Below are 27898 nucleotides of genomic sequence, written 5' to 3'. Positions count from 1 at the left end.
TGCTCTCTCTGTGTTTTGCTATGCTAACTTCTTCAGCTGCATATAGGGGCTGTTTTCATTGGTTTTGTACGCAGGGGTTCTCTGACCAATCAGGACTATTACACTAAATGTAAGTCCCTTTGGACCTATTTCTTAATGGTTTACTCATACCACCTTCAAGCTTGTGTGAAGCCTAGCAAATCATTGAGCTATTATTTTGTTTCCAGGCTACAGCTTAATTCACATGAGCTTGTATGAACAAACCATTTAATGTTTCATTTCTTAAAATATTGTGTCATTATTTTGGCAATGAAGTTGTACCAATAAGCGGCACTAAAATCAGTGTTGAACCCACATGGATTTAGGAAAACACTTGAACCAGTGCATAGATTATTTAAAAAGTAAAAGATAAAGCAGCTGAGAAGTATAGAAGTGGAGTTCTGTACAATTACTCAAACCATAATTTGCGTATGTTTCTCAAGTACTTAAGAAACAGATGATTAAGAAACAAAAAAACAAAAAAAGAGCTATTACCAGTCAGACACAAAGTTTTAAACACAGAAACACAAGATTATTATGAAGCTTTATAACACAAAACAACACCAATCAACTTGTAAACCTGGAAAATAAAGACAGTAAATCAAGAAACATAATTTACTCTTATCATTGCAAAAATATATGATTTCACATTGTGTTCGCTTTCATTGCAAACTGATTTTATTTCTTTTATTGCAGACAAAATTGATGGTAAAATTTACATTTCCCTTGACTTGTAGATCTTTAACATTTGTACACAACTGATAATCTGCTCTGTAAATGCTCAAACACAGAATTGGATTACTATTTCATTCATTTTCCACACAGAACAATAAAATCTGCTTTTGTTCCACTTGACCATCAGCTCAAAACAAATCACCTCTTTTGATGCTCAAAGGGCCACACTGTTTTCTGTCTGTGCTGGATCCAGGTATGTGTACGGGACTTCCAGACGCTTATTTCTGAGTTTGATTAATACACTCAAATTTTCAAGCTCTTCCGGGAAATCCTTGATCAGCATAAGTGGAATCTCCTCTGTGAAATGCTCTTCTGGATAATTTCCAAGAGGAACCTGAAGTCAACAATGATATATATGAAAAATTGTTTTATTTCCCCTAAATACCCCCCAAAAAGAAACCACTAGCAGCTACACTTACAGCTGAGGTTGGCAAATGAAGGTCTTGGTATTGGCCTCTTCGGGCCTTTTGTTTCCACTCTAGTTCAATTTCAAATTGCTGGAAAAATTTGTTAATCAGTGTTGTAGCTGAATCACTAAACCTCAACTCTGAGTCCAGCCTCCAGTCTGAATCCAAGTCTCTGAAAAAGAGACCAAGTCAACTCCCTGAGTCCATGTCCTCAAGGTCGAATTTGAGTCAAGGTCAAGGTAGTTCCAGTACTTCACTCTGCCACAAATGACACAGCTGTCACTTTTCAAATGTCAAACAGCACCAGTGCAGAGCTATTTAGAAGCGAGCAGTGTGAATCTCTCACACATTCTGAACAATTAAAAAAAAAAAAACAGTCAGTAATTTCAGGTATTTTGTTCAGGTTTAGATGATGATACATAAACAATCTGGTGTGCTCCACCCATTATTTTGTCCTATATTTCTGCTGGTGGAAATGCACAGCTGGCTTTAGGCACATGAAACAACTCACAAATATGTAAAATTCAGAGATGTGTCTTTGCAGTGAGTGTACAGAATTAATTAATTAATCGATGTTGGTGTTTTGTTTCCATTCAGCCGTGTGTCACAACTAAACCAACTCAGTTCACATTAAAGAATCACTAAGTTTTACACTAGTTTTACACTAAATTTTGCTTTCACATGAAAATTACTTTATAGTAACCAAAATTCATCAATCACCATTCACAACAACAGTGAGCAGCATCGGTTTCACACACATACAAATATTCCATCATGTGTGCTCCTGTTATCCCTCAGAGAACAAAGGTATTTTCTGGAATTTACAATAACTTACGAAATTCTTCTTTTAAGGTACTTTCTTTTAGTATAATGCCCATGTGTTGAATATCAAAATATTCAGAACAGTCCCAGCTTTCTGAATGACAGACATATATTTATCTAGAACAATATATCAAGATATGAGCTATTAATGGAATTGTGAAGACAAACTGACCAGTACACAGGAGAGGGTCATTGGGGGTCTAAGGGTTTAAAAGCAACAAACTTCAAATTAAGACAAGTATAACAGTTCATGAAATGAACATAAGTAGCAGTATTAAGTCATTAAATATGCTCAATGTTAAGGGATTGGGGTTGATTCTGTTGTCATCAAGTGTGCAACAACAGGGGTTCAATTTAACGAATCATAAGATTTATTTTGATAATAATTAGCTTTTTTCTTCTTCATTTATGGTATATTGTTTTGTACTTAGTTATGACACGTGCTAACATCAGAAAACAAACGACAACAACAACAAAAAAAACTTTAATGAGTAGCCTGGGGTTAAGTATCAGCATAAGTGGTTAGAAAAGTATCTGACCTTTTTATTTTTTTCAAAAACCTGATGTATTTGAATCACATGTGCTTGCATGAGCAAACCTTGAACCCTTGTGCGCATGCGTGAGTTTTTTCACGCCTGTCAATTGCGTCATTTGCTTGTAAGCAGCCTTTGTGTGAGGATGGGTGGAGTCTCTCATCGTTTTTTCTTTGCAAGGAAATGGTGGAACGACTGGAGCAGCGCGACTGCATCAAATTTTGCCAGAAACTGTGCAACAGCCAGGTGGAAACCATTCGGATTATTCAGAAGGATTTCGGTGACGATCCTATGGCATCACACAGATTAAGGAGCGGTACAACCGGTTTAAAGACGGCCGCACAATGGTGGAGAGCGGGCCGCGCTTCGGGCGGCCATCAACATGCTGAAATGACCGGATCATTTCCAAAGTGAACTATGTGGTGATGCGGGACCATCGTGTGACTATCCGAGAAATTGTGGAAGAGGTGGACATCAGCACTTTTTCGGCACATTCCACTGTGACAGAAGATTTTGCCATGAAAAGAGTTGCAGCGAAATTTATGCCGATGGCTTGGGCATGAAGCATCACCGTGTTGAAGCCTCACAGGACATGTTGTAACATGCCCACCTCGTCCACAATTTCTCGGATAGTCACACGACTGAAAAGCCACCGAAAGCCGTCTAAATCATCTGAATGGTGGAAGAGCTGGGCATGTCACAACATGTCCTGTGAGGCTTCAACACGGTGGCGCTTTTGTTCCACCATCAGCTTCGTGCCAAAGCTATCGGCATTAATTTCGCTGCAACTCTTTTCATGGCAAAATCTTCTGTCACAGTGGAATGTGGCGAAAAAGTGCTGATATCCACCTCTTCCACAATTTCTCGGATAGTCACACGACAGTCCCACATCACCATAGAGTTCACTTTGGAAATGATCCGGCCGCAAATGACGCAATCAACAGGCGTGAAAAAACTCACACATGCGCATGAAAGTTCAAGGTTGGCTCATGCAAGCACACGTGATTCAAATACATCAGGTTTCTGAAAAAAAATAAAAAGGTTGGATACTTTTCTAACAGACCTCATATGCTGATCTACATTTCTGCCTAATCAGTGTGCTAAGTAAGTTTGAAATGTTTTATGAGTGTGAGAAGAATTTACCAATGGATCTAGGTTTTTTTTAGAAGGGGGGTTGACTAGGGGGTGTGGGGGCATGCCTCCCAGACAATTTTGAAAATAAGGGTGAATTTTCCTGCAATCTCAGGAAATTCAAGCGTGTATTTGGACATTTGGAACAGGTAACTGCTATAACTTTCATAAGAAGCTGAGATGGATGATACACAAAAAACATTAATTCAGTTTCTGACATCAAATGTCATAGTATTGTTTTATACTCCGCATAATGGTCAGGATTCGCACTAACAATTACGCAGGCAAGTACAAAGTTGGAAATGTGTGGCTTCTTATTGCCTTGTAAATAGTTGTAAAATGCCTGAAGTATTTCCTGCATTTTAATGTAAATAGTTGTATATAACCATTTGTACATATGTTTTTGAAATGTATCATTTACGAGTTCTGTCCAAAAAGTATCGTACCTTTTTATTTTTTTCAAAAACTATATGGATTTGATTCATATGTTTTTACGTCAGCCAAGCTTGAACCTTCGTGCACATGCGTGAGTTTTTACACGCCTGTCGGTTGCGTCATTCGCCTGTGGGCAGGCTTTGAGTGAGCACTGCTCCACCCCTCTCGTCGTTGTTTCATTGCGAGGAAATGGCGAAATGATTTGGGCTTTTTTTCCATCAGAATTTTTTCAGAAACTGTTAGAGACAGGCAGCTGGAAACCATTCGAAAAATTTATCTGGCTTTTGGTGAAAATTTTATGGGCTTCACAGAGAATAAGGAGTGTTACTACAGCTTTAAGGACGCCCCACAATGGCGCATGGTGCGCCGCGCTCTGAGCTGCCATCGAGAGGCAGAAACCACCACATCATTTCTAAACGGATCGCTGTGTGGAACCGGGACCGTCGTGTGCAATTTCTCTGGTTATCACAAGAGCTGGACAACAGCCATTTTCCGGCAGATTTCACTTTTAACAAGAGATTTTGTCATGGAAAGCCGCGCGGCGCCTTCGCGCGTCACTTCCGATTTGCTGATGAAGCGAGACAAAGGAACACCTCCGTTTCGGAGTGTTAAAAGACAAGTTAGGACATGCCTATCTCGGCTTTCAGTGCTTAACTGTCGAGTGAGTATAAGAGAAATTGTGGAGAGCTGGGCTTGTCCTCTGGCACTCTGAAACGGAGGTGTTCCTTTGTCTCGCTTCATCAGCGAATCAGTGATGTGGTGGTTTCTGCCTCTTGATGGCGGCTTGGAGCGCGGTGCGCCATGCGCCATTGTGGGCCGTCCTTAAAGCTGTAGTAACACTCCTTATTCTCTGTGAAGTCCATAAAATTTTCACCAAAAGCCAGATAAATTTTTCGAATGGTTTCCAGCTGCCTGTCTCTAACAGTTTCTGAAAAAATTCTGATGGAAAAAAAGCCCAAATCATTCCGCCATTTCCTTTTGTGACACTTACAAAGTCGCTGGACTGATGGCTGAGCAGCCACACAGTGGCCATGCCTTGAGCTGTTACATTAACATCAGGAAAGGTCTGCAGCATTGTGGCTTCACTTGTTGTCCCCTTTTTTGTTGGTGGAGGATGTTGCAAAGAAGAGGGGCTGTTGGGCATCCAGCCACCATAGTCAAACTATAGTGGATAAATTCACTGGTTATTACTGAATATTTGAAGGACAGAAATATTATAATGTTGACAGAATTCTGATACCTGTCCTGAGTTTACAGCAGCATGCTGAGCAGAGCATGTGAAAATCACCATGGTGACAAACTTGATCAATTCAGCCACAGTGGACAAACTCATGGGAATTCCTGAGAATTAGACAGTCGATTAATCTACAAACTCTTCCTATTTACAGATGTCTCTACATATCTTTCTGCATTTTATGAGGGTAATGTAAAATAATTATGAGTAAGTAAAATATTAGTCACTGTCACAATGGCTTCGTAGTTCTTTTGTGCCCACCTGAGTTTTCTCGTGAAAATGAGCCACGTTCAAATATGTCACTGATGCACTTCTGCAGTTCAGAGTCTTTCTGGACATCAGTGTCACTCTTGTAGTAGTATTTAAGTATTCCCTGGACAAACCTTTGAAAAAATGTGAATAAGGGCTGAAATAATACATAGATTATAGGTTTAAATCATATTTGTTCTGCTATGCTGCATTCACCACACTATTTAACAGCTTTGCTGGAGTCAAAACCATTATAGCACCTGCATGTTGGATCGTGCACAGAGAAAAGTGACACGTGGCCAAGATGTTGTAGCTGAGGTACCCTCAAAATTATACTTATTTCTTTAAGTGTCACAATACAGTGTAAGACAGAAAGCACAAGAAGCCTAAAAATGTGGACCTTTGTTCTCCTACAAAGATATCAGCATTGCCAAACCTCTCTGTCCAGCGACTTCATCAGTCAATGAGATCTTTCCAGGAACCTCTCAATCTCAAAGGCTGAGGACCCATAGATACGAATGCCACTTTCTACAAGTGTGAAACTTTCATTGCATACAGGTACATTTCTTTTTTTCCTCTGTCTGCATATATAGTAATGGTAAATGCCACACTGACAGAACCATTTATGAACATTAATACACATATATGCAATTTATTCTTGCAGGACAGAAGGTATGTAGTGCATGAGTGAATGTGGTATGTGTGTGTGACCCCCATCCGCCCTTCCCGATCAGCCTACAACAACCTACTCAAAGCCGACTGACAACTTCTATCAGGAGGGACCGACCACCAAAACAACACGAAGACAGACAAAAACGAAAGACAAGTGGTGAAAGCAATAACTGTGAAGTGAGACATCGAGGACACGGGTCCCCAACATAAAACATGCCGGAACAAACCACCACACATGAACAAGCAGTGACAGCGACAGTCTGTTAGTGAGCATTCATTCCCTAATCTAGGAAACCAGAGTCTTTATCCCCTTGAGAGCACCCAAAACCAAATTGTGGTGGAATACAGGTACATTTCTGATAGCTGAGTCTAATGGTTGACCCAGTCAAAAGCCTGGCTCTTAGTCTTGATCCAGGATAATCACAAACCCAGATACTCTGATTTCTTTATCCAGTATAATCACAAACCCAGATACTCTGATTTCTCAATCAGCTTGTCACATGCTGCATTCAGGGTATCAAATCAAATCAGTTTTATTTATATAGCGCCAAATCACAACAAACAGTTGCCCCAAGGCGCCTTATATTGTAAGGCAAGGCCATACAATAATTACAGAAAAACCCCAACGGTCAAAACGACCCCCTGTGAGCAAGCACTTGGCAACAGTGGGAAGGAAAAACTCCCTTTTAACAGGAAGAAACCTCCAGCAGAACCAGGCTCAGGGAGGGGCAGTCTTCTGCTGGGACTGGTTGGGGCTGAGGGAGAGAACCAGGAAAAAGACATGCTGTGGAGGGGAGCAGAGATCAATCACTAATGATTAAATGCAGAGTGGTGCATACAGAGCAAAAAGAGAAAGAAACACTCAGTGCATCATGGGAACCCCCCAGCAGTCTACGTCTAAAGCAGCATAACTAAGGGATGGTTCAGGGTCACCTGATCCAGCCCTAACTATAAGCTTTAGCAAAAAGGAACATTTTAAGCCTAATCTTAAAAGTAGAGAGGGTGTCTGTCTCCCTGATCTGAATTGGGAGCTGGTTCCACAGGAGAGGAGCCTGAAAGCTGAAGGCTCTGCCTCCCATTCTACTCTTACAAACCCTAGGAACTACAAGTAAGCCTGCAGTCTGAGAGTGAAGCGCGAGGTCCCTAAGATAAGATGGGACCTGATTATTCAAAACCTTATAAGTAAGAAGAAGAATTTTAAATTCTATTCTAGAATTAACAGGAAGCCAATGAAGAGAGGCCAATATGGGTGAGATATGCTCTCTCCATTGACTCTGCTCCTACTTTCTAGAACCCTCATGTGGGCCTCATGTATCAACGTTGCGTAACGCGATATTTGAGCGTATATGGGGTGTACGCCAAAACGGCTGCGCTACTTGGCATTTATCAATGTGGTCGTTGGCGTATGCTGCGCTGAAAATATACACCAGGTCGAGAGGTGGCGTAAATTATACACCAAAATGAACCAGCGCTGGAATCCACATAAAAATGAAGACAGTGCCATTATACAAATCAATGCATATGTTACATAAATAACACTTTCCTGATTATACTACATAATAATCAATACAAATCCCGCTGTTGTGGGATTGTTATGGAGCACGATCCGTGGCGCTGACAGGAAGGAAAGTGCTGCTCGCCTTTTTCTCCAGACTTCGAGCCTGGAGCCAGGCAGCGCTGAGCTTAACTTCATGTGGTGTGATCGTTTTAGACAAAGAAATTGATAATAACAACTGTAGTTTCGTCATTCCCTTAATTCTTGGTTGCTTGCCTCTACTGGTGGTTGGCTCTCACTGCGGTATTGTATCACTTCCTGTTCCGGAGCACAGCGGTGTTTTGCTGTATCTGTTAGCTGTTTAATCTGCGCAGTTAGATTGATCTAGATAACTAGATAACAATTTCTTTCACAGTGTAATCTTCAAGTGCCTTAACTAAAGCACTCCCTCTTCTGAATCACCTCTAAATTATTTACACATTATTCACTTTGTGTGTTTTTAGGAATCCGCTAGCTTAGCGCAGCTACTAGCTCTTAGCCGATTTAGCATGGCGGCTTCTCCTGTCTCTCCTGCACTTTTCTGCTCTGGGTGTGAAATGTTTAGTTATTCTTCGGCCTCCTTTAGCAGTAATGGTACTTGTAATAAGTGTAGCTTATTCGTAGCTTTGGAGGCCAGGCTGGGCGAATTTGAGACTCGGCTCCGCACCGTGGAAAATTCTACAGCTAGCCAGGCCCCTGTAGTCGGTGCGGACCAAGGTAGCTTAGCTGCCGTTAGTTCCCTTCCAGCAGATTCCGAGCAGCCGGGAAAGCAGGCCGACTGGGTGACTGTGAGGAAGAAGTGTAGTTCTAAACAGAAGCCCCGTGTACACCGCCAACCCGTTCACATTTCTAACCGTTTTTCCCCACTCGGCGACACATCCACCGAGGATCAAACTCTGGTATTGGTGACTCTGTTTTGAGAAATGTGAAGTTAGCGACACCAGCAACCATAGTCAATTGTCTTCCGGGGGCCAGAGCAGGCGACATTGAAGGAAATTTGAAACTGCTGGCTAAGGCTAAGCGTAAATTTGGTAAGATTGTAATTCACGTCGGCAGTAATGACACCCGGTTACATCAATCGGAGGTCACTAAAATTAACATTGAATCAGTGTGTAACTTTGCAAAAACAATGTCGGACTCTGTAGTTTTCTCTGGGCCCCTCCCCAATCGGACCGGGAGTGACATGTTTAGCTGCATGTTCTCCTTGAATTGCTGGCTGTCTGAGTGGTGTCCAAAAAATGAGGTGGGCTTCATAGATAATTGGCAAAGCTTCTGGGGAAAACCTGGTCTTGTTAGGAGAGACGGCATCCATCCCACTTTGGATGGAGCAGCTCTCATTTCTAGAAATCTGGCCAATTTTCTTAAATCCTCCAAACCGTGACTATCCAGGGTTGGGACCAGGAAGCAGAGTTGTAGTCTTACACACCTCTCTGCAGCTTCTCTCCCCCTGCCATCCCCTCATTACCCCATCCCTGTAGAGACGGTGCCTGCTCCCAGACCACCAATAACCAGCAAAAATCTATTTAAGCATAAAAATTCAAAAAGAAAAAATAATATAGCACCTTCAACTGCACCACAGACTAAAACAGTTAAATGTGGTCTATTAAACATTAGGTCTCTCTCTTCTAAGTCCCTGTTAGTAAATGATATAATAATTGATCAACATATTGATTTATTCTGCCTTACAGAAACCTGGTTACAGCAGGATGAATATGTTAGTTTAAATGAGTCAACACTCCCGAGTCACACTAACTGCCAGAATGCTCGTAGCACGGGCCGAGGCAGAGGATTAGCAGCAATCTTCCATTCCAGTTTATTAATTAATCAAAAACCCAGACAGAGCTTTAATTCATTTGAAAGCTTGACTCTTAGTCTTGTCCATCCAAATTGGAAGTCCCAAAAACCAGTTTTATTTGTTATTATCTATCGTCCACCTGGTCGTTACTGTGAGTTTCTCTGTGAATTTTCAGACCTTTTGTCTGACTTAGTGCTTAGCTCAGATAAGATAATTATAGTGGGCGATTTTAACATCCACACAGATGCTGAGAATGACAGCCTCAACACTGCATTTAATCTATTATTAGACTCAATTGGCTTTGCTCAAAATGTAAAGGGGTCCACCCACCACTTTAATCATATCTAAGATCTTGTTCTGACTTATGGTATGGAAATTGAAGACTTAACAGTATTCCCTGAAAACTCCCTTCTGTCTGATCATTTCTTAATAACATTTATATTTACTCTGATGGACTACCCAGCAGTGGGGAATAAGTTTCATTACACTAGAAGTCTTTCAGAAAGCGCTGTAACTAGGTTTAAGGATATGATTCCTTCTTTATGTTCTCTAATGCCATATACCAACACAGTGCAGAGTAGCTACCTAAACTCTGTAAGTGAGATAGAGTATCTCGTCAATAGTTTTACATCCTCATTGAAGACATCTCTGGATGCTGTAGCTCCTCTGAAAAAGAGAGCTTTAAATCAGAAGTGCCTGACTCCGTGGTATAACTCACAAACTCGCAGCTTAAAGCAGATAACCCGTAAGTTGGAGAGGAAATGGCGTCTCACTAATTTAGAAGATCTTCACTTAGCCTGGAAAAAGAGTCTGTTGCTCTATAAAAAAGCCCTCCATAAAGCTAGGACATCTTACTACTTATCACTAATTAAAGAAAATAAGAACAACCCCAGGTTTCTTTTCAGCACTGTAGCCAGGCTGACAAAGAGTCAGAGTTCTATTGAGCAGATTATTCCTTTAACTTTAACTAGTAAGGACTTCATGCCTTTCTTTGCTAATAAAATTTTACCTATTAGAGAAAAAATTACTCATAACCATCCCAAAGACGTATCGTTATCTTTGGCTGCTTTCAGTGATGCCGGTATTTGGTTAGACTCTTTCTCTCCGATTGTTCTGTCTGAGTTATTTTCATTAGTTACTTCCTCCAAACCATCAACATGTCTATTAGACCCCATTCCTACCAGGCTGCTCAAGGAAGCCCTACCATTAATTAATGCTTCGATCTTAAATATGATCAATCTATCTTTATTAGTTGGCTATGTACCACAGGCTTTTAAGGTGGCAGTAATTAAACCATTACTTAAAATGCCATCACTTGACCCAGCTATCTTAGCTAATTATAGGCCAATCTCCAACCTTCCTTTTCTCTCATAAATTCTTGAAAGGGTAGTTGTAAAACAGCTAACTGATCATCTGCAGAGGAATGGTCTATTTGAAGAGTTTCCGTTCAGGTTTTAGAATTCATCATAGTACAGAAACAGCATTAGTGAAGGTTACAAATGATCTTCTTATGGCCTCAGACAGTGGACTCATCTCTGTGCTTGTTCTGTTAGACCTCAGTGCTGCTTTTGAGACTGTTGACCATAAAATTTTATTACAGAGATTAGAGCATGCCATAGGTATTAAAGGCACTGCGCTGCGGTGGTTTGAATCATATTTATCTAATAGATTACAATTTGTTCATGTAAATGGGGAATCTTCTTCACAGACTAAGGTTAATTATGGAGTTCCACAAGGTTCTGTACTAGGACCAATTTTATTCACTTTATACGTTTCCCTTAGGCAGTATTATTAGACGGCATTGCTTAAATTTTCATTGTTACGCAGATGATACCCAGCTTTATCTATCCATGAAGCCAGAGGACACACACCAGTTAGCTAAACTGCAGGATTGTCTTACAGACATAAAGACATGGATGACCTCTAATTTCCTGCTTTTAAACTCAGATAAAACTGAAGTTATTGTACTTGGCCCCACAAATCTTAGAAACATGGTGTCTAACCAGATCCTTACTCTGGATGGCATTACCCTGACCTCTAGTAATACTGTGAGAAATCTTGGAGTCATTTTTGATCAGGATATGTCATTCAGTGTGCATATTAAACAAATATGTAGGACTGCTTTTTTGCATTTGCGCAATATCTCTAAAATTAGAAAGGTCTTGTCTCAGAGTGATGCTGAAAAACTAATTCATGCATTTATTTCCTCTAGGCTGAACTATTGTAATTCATTATTATCAGGTTGTCCTAAAAGTTCCCTGAAAAGCCTTCAGTTAATTCAAAATGCTGCAGCTAGAGTACTGAAGGGGACTAGAAGGAGAGAGCATATTTCACCCATATTGGCCTCTCTTCATTGGCTTCCTGTTAATTCTAGAATAGAATTTAAAATTCTTATTTTTACTTATAAGGTTTTGAATAATCAGGTACCTCCTCTCCTGTGGAACCAGCTCCCAATTCGGATCAGGGAGACAGACACCCTCTCTACTTTTAAGATTAGGCTTAAAATTATCCTTTTTGCTAAAGCTTATAGTTAGAGCTGGATCAGGTGACCCTGAACCATCCCTTAGTTATGCTGCTATAGACTTTGACTGCTGGGGTTTCCCATGATGCACTGAGTGTTTCTTTCTCTTTTTGCTCTGTATGCACCACTCTGCATTTAATCATTAGTGATTGATCTCTGCTGTCTTCCACAACATGTCTTTTTCCTGATTCTCTCCCCTCAGCCCCAACCAGTCCCAGCAGAAAACTGCCCCTCCGTGAGCCTGGTTCTGCTGGAGGTTTCTTCCTGTTAAATGGAGTTTTTCCTTCCCACTGTCGCCAAGTGCTTGCTCACAGGGGGTGTTTTGACCGTTGGGGTTTTTCTGTAATTATTGTATTGCTTTTGCCTTGCAATATAAGGCGCCTTGGGGCAACTGTTTGTTGTGATTTGGCGCTATATAAATAAAATTGATTGATTGATTGATTGATTGATTGATTGGCTGAAAAACTGAAATCTGCGGTCCTTATGCAAACACTTCAGACTGTTACAAATATTAAAAATACCCAGAGTAAATATAAAGTCTGAATCTTACCTGTTCGTTTCAGTCAGATTCATCATCACAGCCTGAGAAAAACATATCCACATAAAGCCTCCTGATTTTGGAAAACAACATCTGAAAATACTTTAGTTCCTTCTCATGGCTGAAGAAGCACAGCATTTTAAAAGAAGTCCCTCTGTGTTTTGTGCATTTCTCAGCCTGAAACAGAGAATGCTGCCACTTTGTGCCACAACAAGACAATTAACTTATTTTAGAAGTTGAAAAAGTCACAGCGCCTCATTCATTCATGCCAGTGTTTATATCAGTCGACTCTTCAGCATTTTGCACGCAATAAAAATAAATCCCATGATCTACCAAGACAAAAATAAAATTTAAAAAATATTAAATTACTCAGTTTGCCCTCCATGTGGAGCAGAGAGGCTGCGTGACAGCATATGTGTGCTCAATGTGCTTGCCAATATTTACATGTTCCGCCTGCCAAACTAAATGTTACGTTTGAAGTTTAACAGAATCAAATAGAACCCCAGACGCAGGCCGCCAGAACACAGAAGTGAAGTCAAAAACCAAGGTGCTTTAATTATCTTCCATGACAAACAATCCAATACAGCAGTGACGCTGCAATCCTCAGTGATAACAGTGTGAGCATACAAAAGGTTCAAACGCGGATACAGGGCAGGTCGGAGGTGCAGGGACTCACAACATGCAAAACACACAGCCAGAAAAAAGACACAATGTACTTACAAAACGGTGACCTGAGTGGAGACTAAAAAAACGCATAATTGACGCAAACGGCCGGCAAGTGAACAGAGAGAAGGTGTGGCTATATGAATGAACTGAAGTGATTAACAGCACGTGTATGATCTAAACAGAATGGAATTACAGAAACATAAGGGGACAAAAAACATCATACAGAACGTGGAAAAAAAAATCATAAATCGTAAAACCAAAACATAAAGTACATTACCAATACAAAAACAAACGTGGACCTAACAGGCTACATGATAAATGATAAACCACACAAACATAGATCTAAGAACAAACAGTGCAAAACCCGAAACTTACATCTTGGACTATACACAGAAAATATACACGGAACTCAAACAGAATGAAGTGTTGATGCGAATAACTACATAAAAGAACTGATAAGCAACAACCCCAAGAACATGGAACACAGTGAACGGCGAAGACAAAAGGGTGCGTGCACAGGGGGAGACCACGCAGCTGACCCACACATGCACCATGCAAGAGAGACACACCACAGATGTAAACCCATGCACACACATGACAGAGACCCACACGGATGACAACCAGCAGACGGACGCAAGATTTTTTTAAGAACTGTAAATCCAATAGTTTCCCATTTTTTAATCCAAATTGTCATAACATCATCTCTTATATGTTGGGAAAGTGTAGGTACACGGACCCACAACAGGGGGCGCAAATGAACGGACAATGGAGTAGGTCAAATAACAACACTTTACTGTTGTGAATGTGCACAACAAATACAACAGATTACAACAATAGACAAGAGTTAATTCACAAAGGTGTCGTGTGGGTAGGAGATAGGAGACGCCTGTCCAAAGCAGAACCGGAACCACACGATTTCCTCCGCCACCAGACCCTGGGAATACTGGAGCCGCCAAGTCCCGAACTCCCAGGTGGCCACTGCCTCCGCGTGTCGGACCTGGTACTGCTGGCGAGGAACAAAAAGCAATTAAATGAGGGCGCGTTTGCACCCAGGAATCCGTACGGCAGGAAAGCTACCTCCACCTCTCGTTGGAAAAGTAGTCCACAATACAACGCACAAAGTCACAAAAGAATACTGTCAAACAGTCAGCTGAGGTACGTTACCTTCCAGGTAGAACGATATCTCGGCAAAGAGGTGGAGATGATGTCTTGCTGATATACCGATGCTGATCAGATGAGTGGTGACAGCTGTCATAGGTGATGAGTGTCAACTGTCACCCCGGCTGCTCCTGTGAGGCGGCAGCGCCCTCTGGTGCCTGGAGCCCGCACTCCAGGCAGGGTGCCCTCTGGTGGTGGTGGGCCAGCAGTACCTCCTCTTCAGCGGCCCACACAACATTATAATGTTTAACAAGCTCTCAGTCTCTTACTTTGCCTACACATACCATGTCCTGTATTGTAGATGTTTGTGACACTTTCTGTACATGTCATGTTTCGAAATAAGACTTTTTCAAATCACCTGAAAATTCATCTCATGAGCATTAAAAATTTTTTTGCAATATTTGTGTTTTTTCTAAACACATGCATTTTTATTCAGCATATTTTCAATTTGCTATTTCAATCTGTTCTATTTGTGGGGTAATAGAAACCTGCCTACTGTCAGACAACCCAAAACCCCACAGAGAGTGTGGGCCAATGTCCCTGGAGCAACAGCCTACAACACCACAAAGGTCCACCATTTCCCCTGGTGTGGAGGTCCTCCCACGATAGCACGATCACACATGCCACAACAAGTCATTAAGAGTGTCATTAAAAGAGGATCCATGTCTTTCAATAAAAGTATGAAAGGGTCCTTAATCCCCGAGTTGCTCCCGGTGTGTAGTGGGTGCCTTGCATGGTAGCAGCCTGACATCATGGTGAATGTGAGGCATTGATGTGTAAAGTGCTTTGAGCATCTGATGCAGATGGAAAAGTGCTATATAAATGCAGTCCATTTAGTTTGTCCTACTAAGAATTGATCAAGTTCTGAGGGTAAAATTTTTTTGCACAGGTTTTGGAACGCTTGAATAACCGCAAGCCATTGTGTTTTGATTGGTCAGGCTGTGCATGTGCTTTTAATTAGCAATCCTACATTTGTAGAAACTAAATTAAGAAAGCATGTGCTTCGTTTTTACATGGCAATGCTCCTTGTAAACACTAATGATCTTTCGCTGACAAATTAAAAAAAAAAAAACATCACCCAACTGTAACTTGTTGACATTGTGACCTTAAGTATGTCACGAGCTTCAGTATGGTACAAGGCGGCCAACAGTACCTGTGGATGATGTCCCAAACTCTGAGCCCATCATCTCTGTAGTAGAATTTCGGCACAGACTCCAGACCACGCTCGGCGATGTCATCTGGTATACAGAGTGAGGTGTAGGTGAGTGAAGACAGTGATCTCTTCAGGAAGGTCATCATTCCCTCTCCGCCAGATGCTGCAAACTAGGAAACAGACAAATATACAGCAGATATTTTTAAAGGCACAAAGAAAAACATTGAATTGCTACCTGTCTAATAATAATGCATGTCATTTGATACCTTTGTGAAAATTCCATCCTCTGATATGAGAAGAGTTCGGGCTAAGACGTTGATCTGCAGAGTGTAGCGAGTGTAAGCAATGAGGAGCTGAAGAAAAGAAGGGATAAGTCACAAACTATCACATTATTACCATTTAAAATGAAGACGACAAGGTAAAAGGCAAATTTAAAAAATCTGTAATATGAAAAAAAAAGTTTAAATGTAATAATTCTGTATCTTCTCTTGCTCACCTTGTGGAGAGGATGCACCATGGGTAGGTTGCGAAGCATTGACACTGCAAAAACTTCAGCCAGCAGGTGAGTGCGCAGCAGGTGAACATTGAGTTGATGTTCATTGAAATCCGCACCTCTGACAAAAAGCTTTGCTGTCAGCCAGTCATACTCAGAATCAGTTGGCAAAAAGATTGGATTGTCTTCTGCTGGTTTCTGCTTCAGCTGCAGAGGAAGAAAAGTGATCATGAGAAATAAGTCATCACATGTTCCATTTATTACCCCACAAAATTTAAGTGATGTTGTGGTACATTCTGCTTGATGAAGGCCCAGTCACACCGGGAGTTAAGGCCCCTTCACACATAACATGACTGAAGCCGATTATCGCATGAAGGAGGAATTGCATGTCATTCATGAAAAATCAGAGCTCCATCCAATGCCTCGCACACTTGTCGCTACAACTGTTGGCACACACCAGTGGCTGAAAGACAGAGAGTGCCCTGTGATAGCCCATTCAATCCCTCTCACGGTAGGTGTTGGCGAAATTCCAGGGGACACACACGAACATCCAGCACCGCTCACTTGACACATGACACTTAGAAAGTGTGTGGCTATTTGGACCGTTAGCACAAAAACAGTGAGCAGATGATCACTTTCAAGCTGGATGTGTAATTTGTCTAAGTGCCCCCATGAGTGTGGGGTTGCAAAAACAAACACATATGGCGTGCATGTGTGCGCATGTGTCACCCCCCCCCCCCCCCCCGTGCCATAGCATGTGTTTCATGTACCCCCCCCCCCACACCGCTCCCCCAACACGTGGCGTGCAGGGGGAGAGCACACTTGCATGACATGCTGATATGTATTAAAAGACATGATCACAAGGAGGCCAGACAACCACGTCTGAGCGCACAAAGCCGGGCTGCAGTGGCCACACACAGTGCACTTCGGCAGACTGTTGCATGTGAAACAGATCGTCGGATCATGCAGCAGGCGATCTGAATGTCACGTGTGTCCGACAACACACGTGCTGCAGGACTATGACAATAAGACAAGCCAACACTGCCACAAATACGCCACTTTTAGTCACGTATAACCAAAAATATGCCATAACAAATGCCGTTTTGTCAGTTATTACAGCACGTTTTGCTCTTAAAAAAAACTAAAATAAGACAGTGATTGTACCGCAGTGGTAAAGTTCCCGTCTGCTAATCTGAGCTTTTATAAATTGTAGATTCGAATCCAGTGAGTGGCATTTATTTTTATTTAACCAAGGTTATTTAATGGCAGGGTTCTGTATTGCGTTCCTTTTTATTTATTATTGATATCAACCCAGTGATTTTCACTAATTATATAGCTGGTTTTTATTTTATTTTTCTCCACATTAGCTGCACGATGTGGTGCAACACCTTCCAGATGCTCGCACTGTGTTCGTGCATGCTCGTGTACATGCACAAAACCGTCGCTGATGTGTCATGCATGCCTGTGCGACTGTGCGTCCCTCACAACCGGAGGAGGATGGTTCGTGGTTCCCCATTCCGTGTTTGGTTCGCAGATGTGTTATGTGTGAAGGGGCCCTTAACAAACACCCTGCCACAGGTTTACAACAAAATGTCACAGGTGTGCACCCCACACGGTATACTTATCAGATTAACATCACTTTGAGCTGATGGGATAAGTTCATCAATGAAATCACCTCCTGGACTCAGTGGCTACAAAGAAAATCTGCACCCTCTTGGCCCTTTCTGGAATACTTTGGACACCGCTGGTTTAGGCCTTGTTTATGCTTAACTGTATAAATAATGAACTTGAATGATTCAGTCCAAAGTAACTGGTTTGGAAACCCAACCTTGCAGAATGACTCCACACTGATTTTATTTTGAACAAGAGTTAAACATGTATCATTCAGTAAGTATAATCTCCATGCCTACTACCGGTGTCGCCAACCGAATGGTCCTCCCTAAAAATCAGTCCGCTCTGCCCTCACTGTGCATGCGTCATTTTGGAGCATCAGCAGCGTCATTTCTGACCGTCAGCAGCTATTCATCGATTATCACCTCGTTTCTGCTTCAAACTGTACTCCAGTCAGCAAGTATCTCAGCGACAGACATCTGAAGCTTTTGTACAACAATGATTTCCACATAAATTCAGCATTATTTCAAAATAACAGACAAGGGAGCAATCGGAGTGCCACAGCACCACGTCTGAGTCTGACGTGCTGCTGCGCCTACGTCATTTTGGAGCATCAGTAGCGATTCACCTATTAATGCCTCATTTTTTCTTAAGCTTAAAACGGCCTTGTTTCTGCTAAAAACTGACTTTAGAATGATTTCTGAAGTTTTCATTTGTCATCTCATGGTTAATAATTACATTATTCCCTTTGATCACTTTGGGTGTAGAGACTCAGATTCAGTCTCAGAAGCATGAGCAGTGAAGGAACAGTGATAGCAGGGCGGACCGATTTTTAGAGGAGGGCCGTTTGGTCGGTGACACCGGCAAAGAACAGTCAGGGTTCTCAAGGAATCATATGTAACACCTTTAGTTTGAATGGTGCTCTGCTTTATCAACATTAAAGTATCAGAATTATTCCTGAGTATTAGCAGTACGTTCAGCTGAGAGGGCAGCAGGATGGCTTAGTGGCTTAGTCGTTTTGACCGTTGGGGGTTTTCTGTAATTATTGTATGGCTTTTGCCTTACAATATAAAGGGCCTTGGGGCAACTGTTGTGATTTGGTGCTATATAAATAAAATTGATTTGATTTGATTTGATTTGGTTAGTACCGTTACCTCACAGCGAGAAATTTCCCAGGTTTGCTTCTGACCTGGTCCTTTCTGTGAGGAGTTTGCATGTTCTCTCTCTCACATGCATGACCCGTAATTAGAACATGTGGGTTTAGAAAATGAAAGTTCACCTGAATAGCGATTGGCACCATCTTGTCATCAGGAGTTTTGTGTAGCAGGACGAGCCGCTAAGTACTGCTTCTTCCCATTGATGGTGTTTGTTTCTAGTCCATCTAGACGACTGTAGTCACACAGGAATATGTTGCCATTCTGTTTTAAAGAACAACCCGTTACAGTGAAGATCAGAAACAAGTTGAATAACAGTGTGTGCAGTGTGAATATTACACTACAACTATTGTATAATTTAATTGAAACAAATACCATTCTCACATATTATATGTCCAGTGACAAAACATGGACATAGGAACTCATCCCTCAAACTAACAATCAATCAGTACACCAAATAAAAGCATACCTGCATTTCTGTAGCCAGGCATTTTGTACCATGCAGGAACACCATCTCATCAGTGACAGGGAAATTCTTTGGCAGGGCTTTGCAGCGTTGGATCAACATGGGGTTGACTCCATTTAGATACTGGTAGCCAAAAAACGCATCTTCCTTCCAATGTTCCTCGACATAATCTGTTAACAAAAGGCTTAGCTTGTAAACTATAGCTTTACTGATGCACTTGTGTTATCGATAAGCTGCAGCGTCTAGTTTTTCCACTCAGTTTTTATCGAGCACTCCCGTGTCCCATTATTTATGAGTCAGTTTCTCTAATCACCACCACAAAAAGCTATAACTGCTTCAGGGTTGTCATGGGTTTCTTGGTGGCATCTCTCATGACTCTCCTTTTTACATGGCCAGTCAGTTTTCTTTGCAAATTTACCATATAGTAAGATTCACTTTGCATTTCTTAATGATTTATGTAAATCAAGTCCAAGATGCATTCAGTGACGTTGGAAATGTTTACATATTCATCCCGATTGTCTAACAAATAACGATAAAAGTGTAATAGTGATGATTTGTATTAGAAATTTTCCATGTAGTTAGTCTATCCAATTACTCACGGGCTCAAAAAATGGAGGGAGGGACGCTGTATAAAAATGGCTGTAATTCCTGACTGGTTCTTTTGTTGTACACCTGTCCTTCATGCAGTTGATTACATTACTTGCTTTCAGGTTGTTCATCAGCTCTGAGTCCTAATGATGCGAGATTTGAACAATTTGTAAAAATCCTTTCACATTTTCAGATTTAGAGACAAAATGCATCTTGACACAGTATTCTGGACAATTACATGCCTCACATTTACAAAGCTGAGATTGTTCTGAACATTTTGATGTGCAGCTCACTGGCATAATTCTAAAAACAAGTACATTCAAAAAGAAAGTACTGAAGGTGTGGTAACATCGAGAAAACGCCCTTAGGGCTCTCAGGGTAAAAGGGCATATCACACTCCAATCAACACTATGTTTAAAAAAATATATACCAGATTTTGAATCATTACTTCCAAGTCTTTAACTTGTGCGAATCCTGATGTAATTGATAAAAAAAATAAAATTAGCCATACAGCATCTGAAAAATGCACACAGATTCAGAGCTATTTTTAGCCGTAAAAGTGATGTAACTTCAGGTGCTGCCTGAAGGTCACTCCACCTGTGTCCACTTCATGACTTACACCAGTACACACAGTCAATCTGGGCTGTTTTTGTCTCCAAATGTAATATGGCTTTAATTTGGCTTTCAAATCAAACTCTTGTATTTTATGATCAACAGATGTCCGTCTTGCCTTTCTGTAACTCGCAGAGTATTAAAAAAAAACCAACAACAATGCATATGTCTCAGTAAGACTGAATAATAATTGCATACTGTGAAAGTGGTGTCACTAATTTCACTCCTGCTGTGTTTACAGACACACAGCCATGTAGAATTGCTGTTCCACTGTGTGGCGCTGCCTTTTGTCGACAGGAAAACAACATCTATTCGTAAGCCTTTCCCACATGGTGGATCCGGTGTCACTGGGGGCTCTCGGTAGCCCTTAGCTTAGCCATCAGTTTAGCGCCGCTAAGCCAGTAACTGAAAGAGGTGGGAGCTGGTTCATGTCCAGTTCTCCTGTTAACAGGAATCACTCATCATCGCCTTTCTGTACAACTCCATGATCACAGAAGCAGCTTCCTCAGTGAGACTGTCCTGAATGTAGCAGCTTAGGTTAGCGTGGCGTGATGCAATGCCACGGCACAAACCACAAACATGGCCCGTTCCACGCTTTTGGAAGAGGAAGTACAGTTTGTTAAGAATTTTCTCCTGGCAACACGAAAGGAAAGGATCAAATCTGTGGTTTTGAATACCATTATCACGCTGTGCCGGGTTTCACTTGTACTGGTTGTATGAGACGCACTATTAAAAAAACCTCTCACTTTCCTCCTCAAAATATTATCTTTGGAAAATCTGTTCACCCAATAACCAGCACTAGTCATGTGACTACATCTTTGCAAAATACACATTTTATCCATTTTGAAGTATTTCCCATCAAAGTACACAAAAAACCTGATTTCACACTGTCAAAAATTTGGGTTTTCCCCATTCATTTCAATAGAGGCCCTCGAGGGGCCGTTACTGTACATGATGTCATCAAAGGCCACATTCCTCACAGCTTGACATTTCTGAGCATTGACCAGCAGCAGGTGAAATCAAGCTAATTTCCCTATGATTATGACTTAATTTCTCAGAGCATAGAGCTATTTACTAGTGATAGGCATTTTACGTTCCTTGCTTTCTTCCAATGGCTGCCAGTTCACACTTCTTCTGTCAGCCCTATGGATATTTGTGTGTGTGTGTGTGTGTGTGTGTGTGTGTGTGTGTGTGTGTGTGTGTGTGTGTGTGTGTGTGTGTGTGTGTGTGTGTGTGTGTGTGTGTGTGTGTGTGTGTGTGTGTGTGCGTGCGTGCGCGTGCGTGCGTGCGTGTGTGTGCGTGCGTGTGTGTGTGTGTGTGTGTGTGCGTGTGTGTGTGTGTGTGTGTGTGCGCGCACGCGTGCGTGCTTACGCGCGTGCTTGCGCGCATGCATGGTGCCTGCACGGTACCTGATATGGCAGTCTGGTGGCAGGAGAACGTGCGGTGAATGTCATCAATATTTTGCCAAGGCTCCTTGCAGTCAGCCAGCCCCTGTAGCTTGAGCTCAGTCAGCCTATATTGAAACAGAAATTGAGAGAAACTAATTGGCTATATGACAGTGTGTACCTCCACCAACTAATATAATTCTGACAAGCCCCCTCACCCATGTACTCGCTACACATTTACATCCTAGGAATGTTAACACAAATTTACTGCCAACAACAAATCACATATCAAAAATTACACAATATGCAACATATCTCACAACAGAGCTCTGCTCGATCACATCTATGTCAACAGCTACCATGAAGTGTACAGATGTTTATGACATTATAAGGCATGCACGTAGCAGCACAGTGGCCGAGTGGTTAGAACTGTTGCCTCCCAGCAAGAAAGTCGTGGGATCACTTCCCATATGGGGCTTTTCTGTGTGGAGTTTGCATGTTTTCCTCTTCCCACCAGATGTTCTGGCTTCCTCCCACATCCAAAGACATGCTGGTTAGGTAAATTGACCGTAGGTGTGCATGTGTTTGTGTGGCTATATGTGGCCCTGCGATACACTGGCGTCCTATCCAGGGTGTACCTCGCCACACATCCTATGACTGCTGGGATAGGCTCCAGCCTTCCCGTGACCCTTACCTGGAATAAGTGGTTATCGAAAATGGATGGATGAAAGGCATGAATGATCACCAAAGACATAAAAGGGAAAAACACCAAATTTGATCAACTCTCCCTTTGGCTTAGCAATTAAATTTCTGTGCACAAAATGCCCCCTGAATTGTGGACTATTCATCCAGAACGTGACCTGTGACAACATTACAAAAATCTCTGGTGTGTGATAGAATCTAAGGACTTTACCCTGTAGCTGCAGTGAAGAAAAACTCTGTTGTCTTGGTGAAGGAGAACTGGACCTCACTTGGCAGTGAAAGTGGACCTTCCGTTCTGATGCAATGAGGTATCCCCTCCTTATAAACATCCCAACTAGGAAAAAAACCCATAGAAAAGAAAACTGGTGAACATTAAACAGGTGAAACCTCATTACAGCAATTACTCGAAGAAAATAATTCTCTAAATAACATTAAAGTGTGCAAGGATCTGTATTCATACACTATGCCCATTCCTAAACTATTGTAGACCTGCATGGTGTTTACTTGTTACTCATTCTTCATGAGTCATAAATATCTCAAAGTGTACACAGTTTGGATGTAAGATCCTCACCAATAGTCCTCTGCTGTCTGCTTCAGCTCCTTCTTCCTACTGTAGACTCCAAGATTCTGATTGTCTTCATAGATTTTCAGAGCTTTAAAGAAGATAAGGTACACAATGAAAACCAAACTGATCAAGGATTAGTTCAATGTACATTCTACAGCCAGTGAAATCCTACAGGTTCACAACCTTTTCCATCTCGAAAATAGTGAACTTCACTGTCTGTGATCCAGTGGTAGACAGGAAAGGTATAGGTGTGTCCCTCTGGAGATCTGACTTGCACCTTGGCACAGAACCAAGAATCTTCTGGGAACAGAGGCAGTTGTTTTTTGTTGAGTTGGATCAGCATCAGCTTGAAAAGTGAAGTAGGGCACCAGACACGAAAAACTGTCACGTGGAGTAATGAGAGTGGAAAATGTGCAAGATATGAAGATAAAAGCACATTTGACAACCAAGGGTTTAGGTATCACATCTGTGTATCAATAATCTATATTATAATGGCCAAGTGGCCTCTGTGTGTGTGTGTGTGTGTGTGTGTGTGTGTGTGTGTGTGTGTGTGTGTGTGTGTGTGTGTGTGTGTGTGTGTGTGTGTGTGTGTGTGTGTGTGTGTGTGTGTGTGCGCGCGTCTTCGATCATGGACAAACTGGGGAGAGCGGATATTTACTGTATGGTATGCTTATGTATTTTCGGTCAAGGACGAATGCTGCGAAAATGGAAAGTTGATAGGACTAATATTTTTGGAGAAATTGGGGATTTTAGCTAAGAACAGTGAACAATGGATATTGTGCTGCAATGCACCATGGGAGTTCTGGGTTTGGGGTTTTAAATGTTGTTATTGTGGTTCATGTTCATTTAACAGTGCTGTTAGTGTTACTGATTTAGTGTTTTTGTAGTTCAATTGGTTTAGTCAGTTTAGTTAAGTGTCATGTTGCCGTTGCCATGAGTGAAAAGTGTTGTGCGTTTGTCCACCACATCTCTCATTGTGGGTGTGTAAAAGTAAAAGCACCTGCTTGCAGCAGAATGCAGAAAAGACAAAAAGTTCTGCATGTGTGTGTGCATGCGTGTGTGCATGCGTGTGTATAACTTTGTTTACGGACAATCTGGGGAGAGCTGACTTTTGCTGTTTGGTATGCTTATGTATTTTGGGTCAAGGATGAATGCTGCCAAAACAAAAGCTAATTGGACTAATATTTTTGGAGAAACTACAGATATTGTCTAACAACACTGAACAATGGACACTGATAATTACATTCTTTACCCACATGTGATTCCAGCAGAGGGCAGTAAATAATCTATATATTAAAAGTGTGTGTGCATGATTTTATTTAATAATTTCAATGTAAGTACATAGTATAAATGTAAATACGTTAAAAAATACATGAATGACACAAGAAAGAGAAAACACGTATTTCCATGAAAGTCCATTTAAAAGTCAAATGACAAAATAGACATAATAATAAAGTAATAATGGTGTGTATATGATAACAAAAACCTAAACAATTTATGAATACATCAAGACAGTAAATTAACATTTAAAAATGATGTAATTAACAGGAAATAAAAGGGTTCAGTTCTTCTAAAAACTGTTGAGTTCTAAGGTCTCAGGTTCTAAAAACATTGTGGACTCACACACCATTCCAACTCATTATAGAAACTTTGCATAATTTATTACCACCCTTGAAAAATGTCACCTACCTATTTTATAAACACTACCCAATCTAAAACCCATGGATCCCCACCGGCAACACATTAGTTAGCTTTAAAGCTATAGTGCAGAAGGTTGTGTTGGATTTAGTGGCATCTAATGGTGAGGTTGAAGATAGCAGTCAACAAAAGACTCCCTGTCCACCACATAATAAAACTGTGGTGGCCATCAGATGCCACAATACTTCCAAATTAATGTCACCTGACCCTGTGATTGACTGCCGGCCTGGGACCCTTAATTAAAATAAGCAAGTATAGAAAATGAATTAATGATTTCTCCTCCTACAACTGCTTTGTATCAAGTGAAATAAGCTGAGGAATCCCATATTGGCCTGAGTATAAAATGCGGCTCATTATAAGACCCCCACCCCCGTGTCTATATTCAAGATATGTCTTTGGAAAAAAAATACTTCTGAACACAAAATTTTGTTTTTACATGATACTAATTGGAGAAAAATGTCCTCATACAATTAGTCAGTTCTCCACATGTGGAACTTTCTGCATAGCACTTACGTAATGACGACTGCACTGTATCAAGTGAGATAAGCTGAGATAGCCTATATTGGCCCAAATATAAGCTGCGCCTAATTATAATTTCAGTTTCAATTCAGTTCAATTTATTTTCATTGATATAGCGCCAAATCACAACAGAGTTGCCTCAAAGCGCTTCACACAAGTAAGGTCTAACCTTACCAACCCCCAGAGCAACAGTGGTAAGGAAAAACTCCCTCTGAGGAAGAAACCTCAAGCAGACCAGACTCAAAAGGGTGACCCTCTGCTTGGGCCATGCTACAAAACATAAATTACAGAACAATTCACAAATGAATATACAAGAAATGCAATTGGCGCACAGGACAGGAGGATCGCCAACACGAACACAACTCCCATCTCTGGATGGAGCTGCACCTTAAACAGAGAGAAAAAACAGAATCAGGCATCAGAAAGACAACAAATACTGTATAATTTGTCAGCATTAAACAACAAGAAAAACAGAGAAATACTAAGGTGATCACCGGCCACTAGCCCTAAATTTCACTAAAAGACCCAGAATTTAGGTAAAGTTGAGGCCGCGGCAATTATAAGGCAGATGATGGGGATGGATTGGGCACACCCTGAGGAAACCAACTAGTAACATCACCAGACAGGTGCTGGGAACCCCCAAGGAAAATGAAAAAGAGGACGGCCAAGAAACACCTGGCGACAGGACCTTGAGGAAGATAGAAAGAAGATGGGATACACCTGGAAACAACTGGAGAGGGCAGCCCAGGACTGAGGAATCTGGTGGACTGTTGTCAGCGGCCTATGGTCTGAGAGGAGCGACGGGGCAAAATGAATGAATGAATGAATTATAAGGCAACCCCCCACCCCACCTCGCATGACTATATTCAAGATATGTCTTTGGAAAAAATAACTTCATAACACCAAATTTGTTCATTTCTTCATTGTTTATAAAAGAAAATACTTGAAAAAATGTTGTCAGTCAATTATCCACATTTGGAACTTTCTGCACATGCTCAGCAGTTGCATAATGACATCAGATCGATGACGTACTCCCTAAAAATTTGGGAATGTGTAAGAAAATGGCTGCATTTCCAAAATGGAAAGATCACTTGAATAAAATCTAAAAGTACAAGCACATGTTGAATGTTATATTTCAATTCCAAAGGCCAAATTATTAAAACCAAATGTAAAATCACGACAGTTGCTGTCATAGCATATCTGTCCTAAAAGTGAAGTAGTCCTGGCTCTGGGGGGGTTTTCGTGTACCTTTCTGTTTGAGAGCCAAAACTTGCATTTTCACCTTACCTATGATGAGGACATTCAAAAAAGCTTGGTTAAGATTTTTGTCTGTGGTACGTTTTTTCTGCAGCTCCCAATTTTCGATTATGGTGTTGTGTGTTGGGGGGGTGTGGCTGGACGTTTTTGTGTTCTTTTCTTTTCTTTGCTCTCCAGGTGGTATGCAAACTGATTTATTGTCTGTGGAGAAGGTGCTGGCAGAAGAGTCCTTCACCCTCATCAACATGATGAGCAGCACCTGTGGATGTTGCTCACGTGCAACCTTAAAGACTTTCAGCTGAAGCAGATAATGAGATGGCGTTCTGCATTTAAGTCATGTGTGATTCAAGCAGAATTGCCGGGAACTCGACCTTGTGATGTTTCGTTTGTGAGACGCTGAGGACCGCGCCTGGGTTTGACACATCGTGCCTGTGAAGGAGGAAGGGTGAGGGACACATGCTGTCAGCACACATCAGAGTTGATTAATTGTTTGACTAATTGTTAATAGTAACTTGGTATTTTGTTACGCAGTATATTTGAACTTTGATGACAATTGTGCAGCTCGCTTCTCACTGCTGTGGCATGCGGACTGATGATCCTCCACCTGTTGTGAGAAGCTGCTCATTTACATAAAGCTTAAATACAGACCTGAATGTGTTGCTGATAGTGTGTGCCTTTTGAAGGATATTAGTTGTAGCTGCTGACTTACCTCACCTTTTCTATCCTTCGCAGAGAGTCGGTTTGTCGTGTCCACCTGGGGGGTGTTTGGCGGTAAACGTGGGTCCAGAAGCACCGGGCTTCAATCCTTTTGGGCGCTGGAGAGCGTGCCATCCTTCACTCGGCCAGACTGACACAGCTTTTGTTTGTACACGTTGTTATGCACCAAAGGGTGGAAAAATAAATTGTTTTGTTATTGGAACCGCTTTCTGGTTATTTTAGCGCTGGGTTCCATCAGACGCAGGTCCGCTCCTCAACCCGCGTCGACACATCAATCAATCAATCAATTTTTTTTATATAGCGCCAAATCACAACAAACAGTTGCCCCAAGGCGCTTTATATTGTAAGGCAAGGCCATACAATAATTATGTAAAACCCCAACGGTCAAAACGACCCCCTGTGAGCAAGCACTTGGCTACAGTGGGAAGGAAAAACTCCCTTTTAACAGGAAGAAACCTCCAGCAGAACCAGGCTCAGGGAGGGGCAGTCTTCTGCTGGGACTGGTTGGGGCTGAGGGAGAGAACCAGGAA

General features: G+C 41.5%; 1 protein-coding gene across 1 annotated transcript; it reads right to left on the bottom strand.

Moving 5' to 3' along the window:
• Positions 1-907: 907 nt before the first annotated feature.
• Positions 908-26670, bottom strand: LOC117526567 (arachidonate 12-lipoxygenase, 12R-type-like). Its single transcript, XM_034188630.1, is given in 15 exon segments — positions 908-1087; positions 5073-5243; positions 5322-5422; positions 5577-5698; positions 15602-15771; positions 15868-15954; positions 16098-16301; positions 18985-19039; positions 19041-19123; positions 19329-19495; positions 21935-22038; positions 22824-22946; positions 23184-23265; positions 23361-23558; positions 26643-26670. Coding segments are annotated over 15 exon segments (1875 nt in total).
• Positions 26671-27898: the final 1228 nt, after the last annotated feature.

Source organism: Thalassophryne amazonica, chromosome 15, assembly GCF_902500255.1.
Source record: "Thalassophryne amazonica chromosome 15, fThaAma1.1, whole genome shotgun sequence".
Taxonomy (NCBI): domain Eukaryota; kingdom Metazoa; phylum Chordata; class Actinopteri; order Batrachoidiformes; family Batrachoididae; genus Thalassophryne; species Thalassophryne amazonica.
Note: the sequence above shows the minus strand (reverse complement) of the source record. Positions and strands in the feature narration are given on the sequence as shown.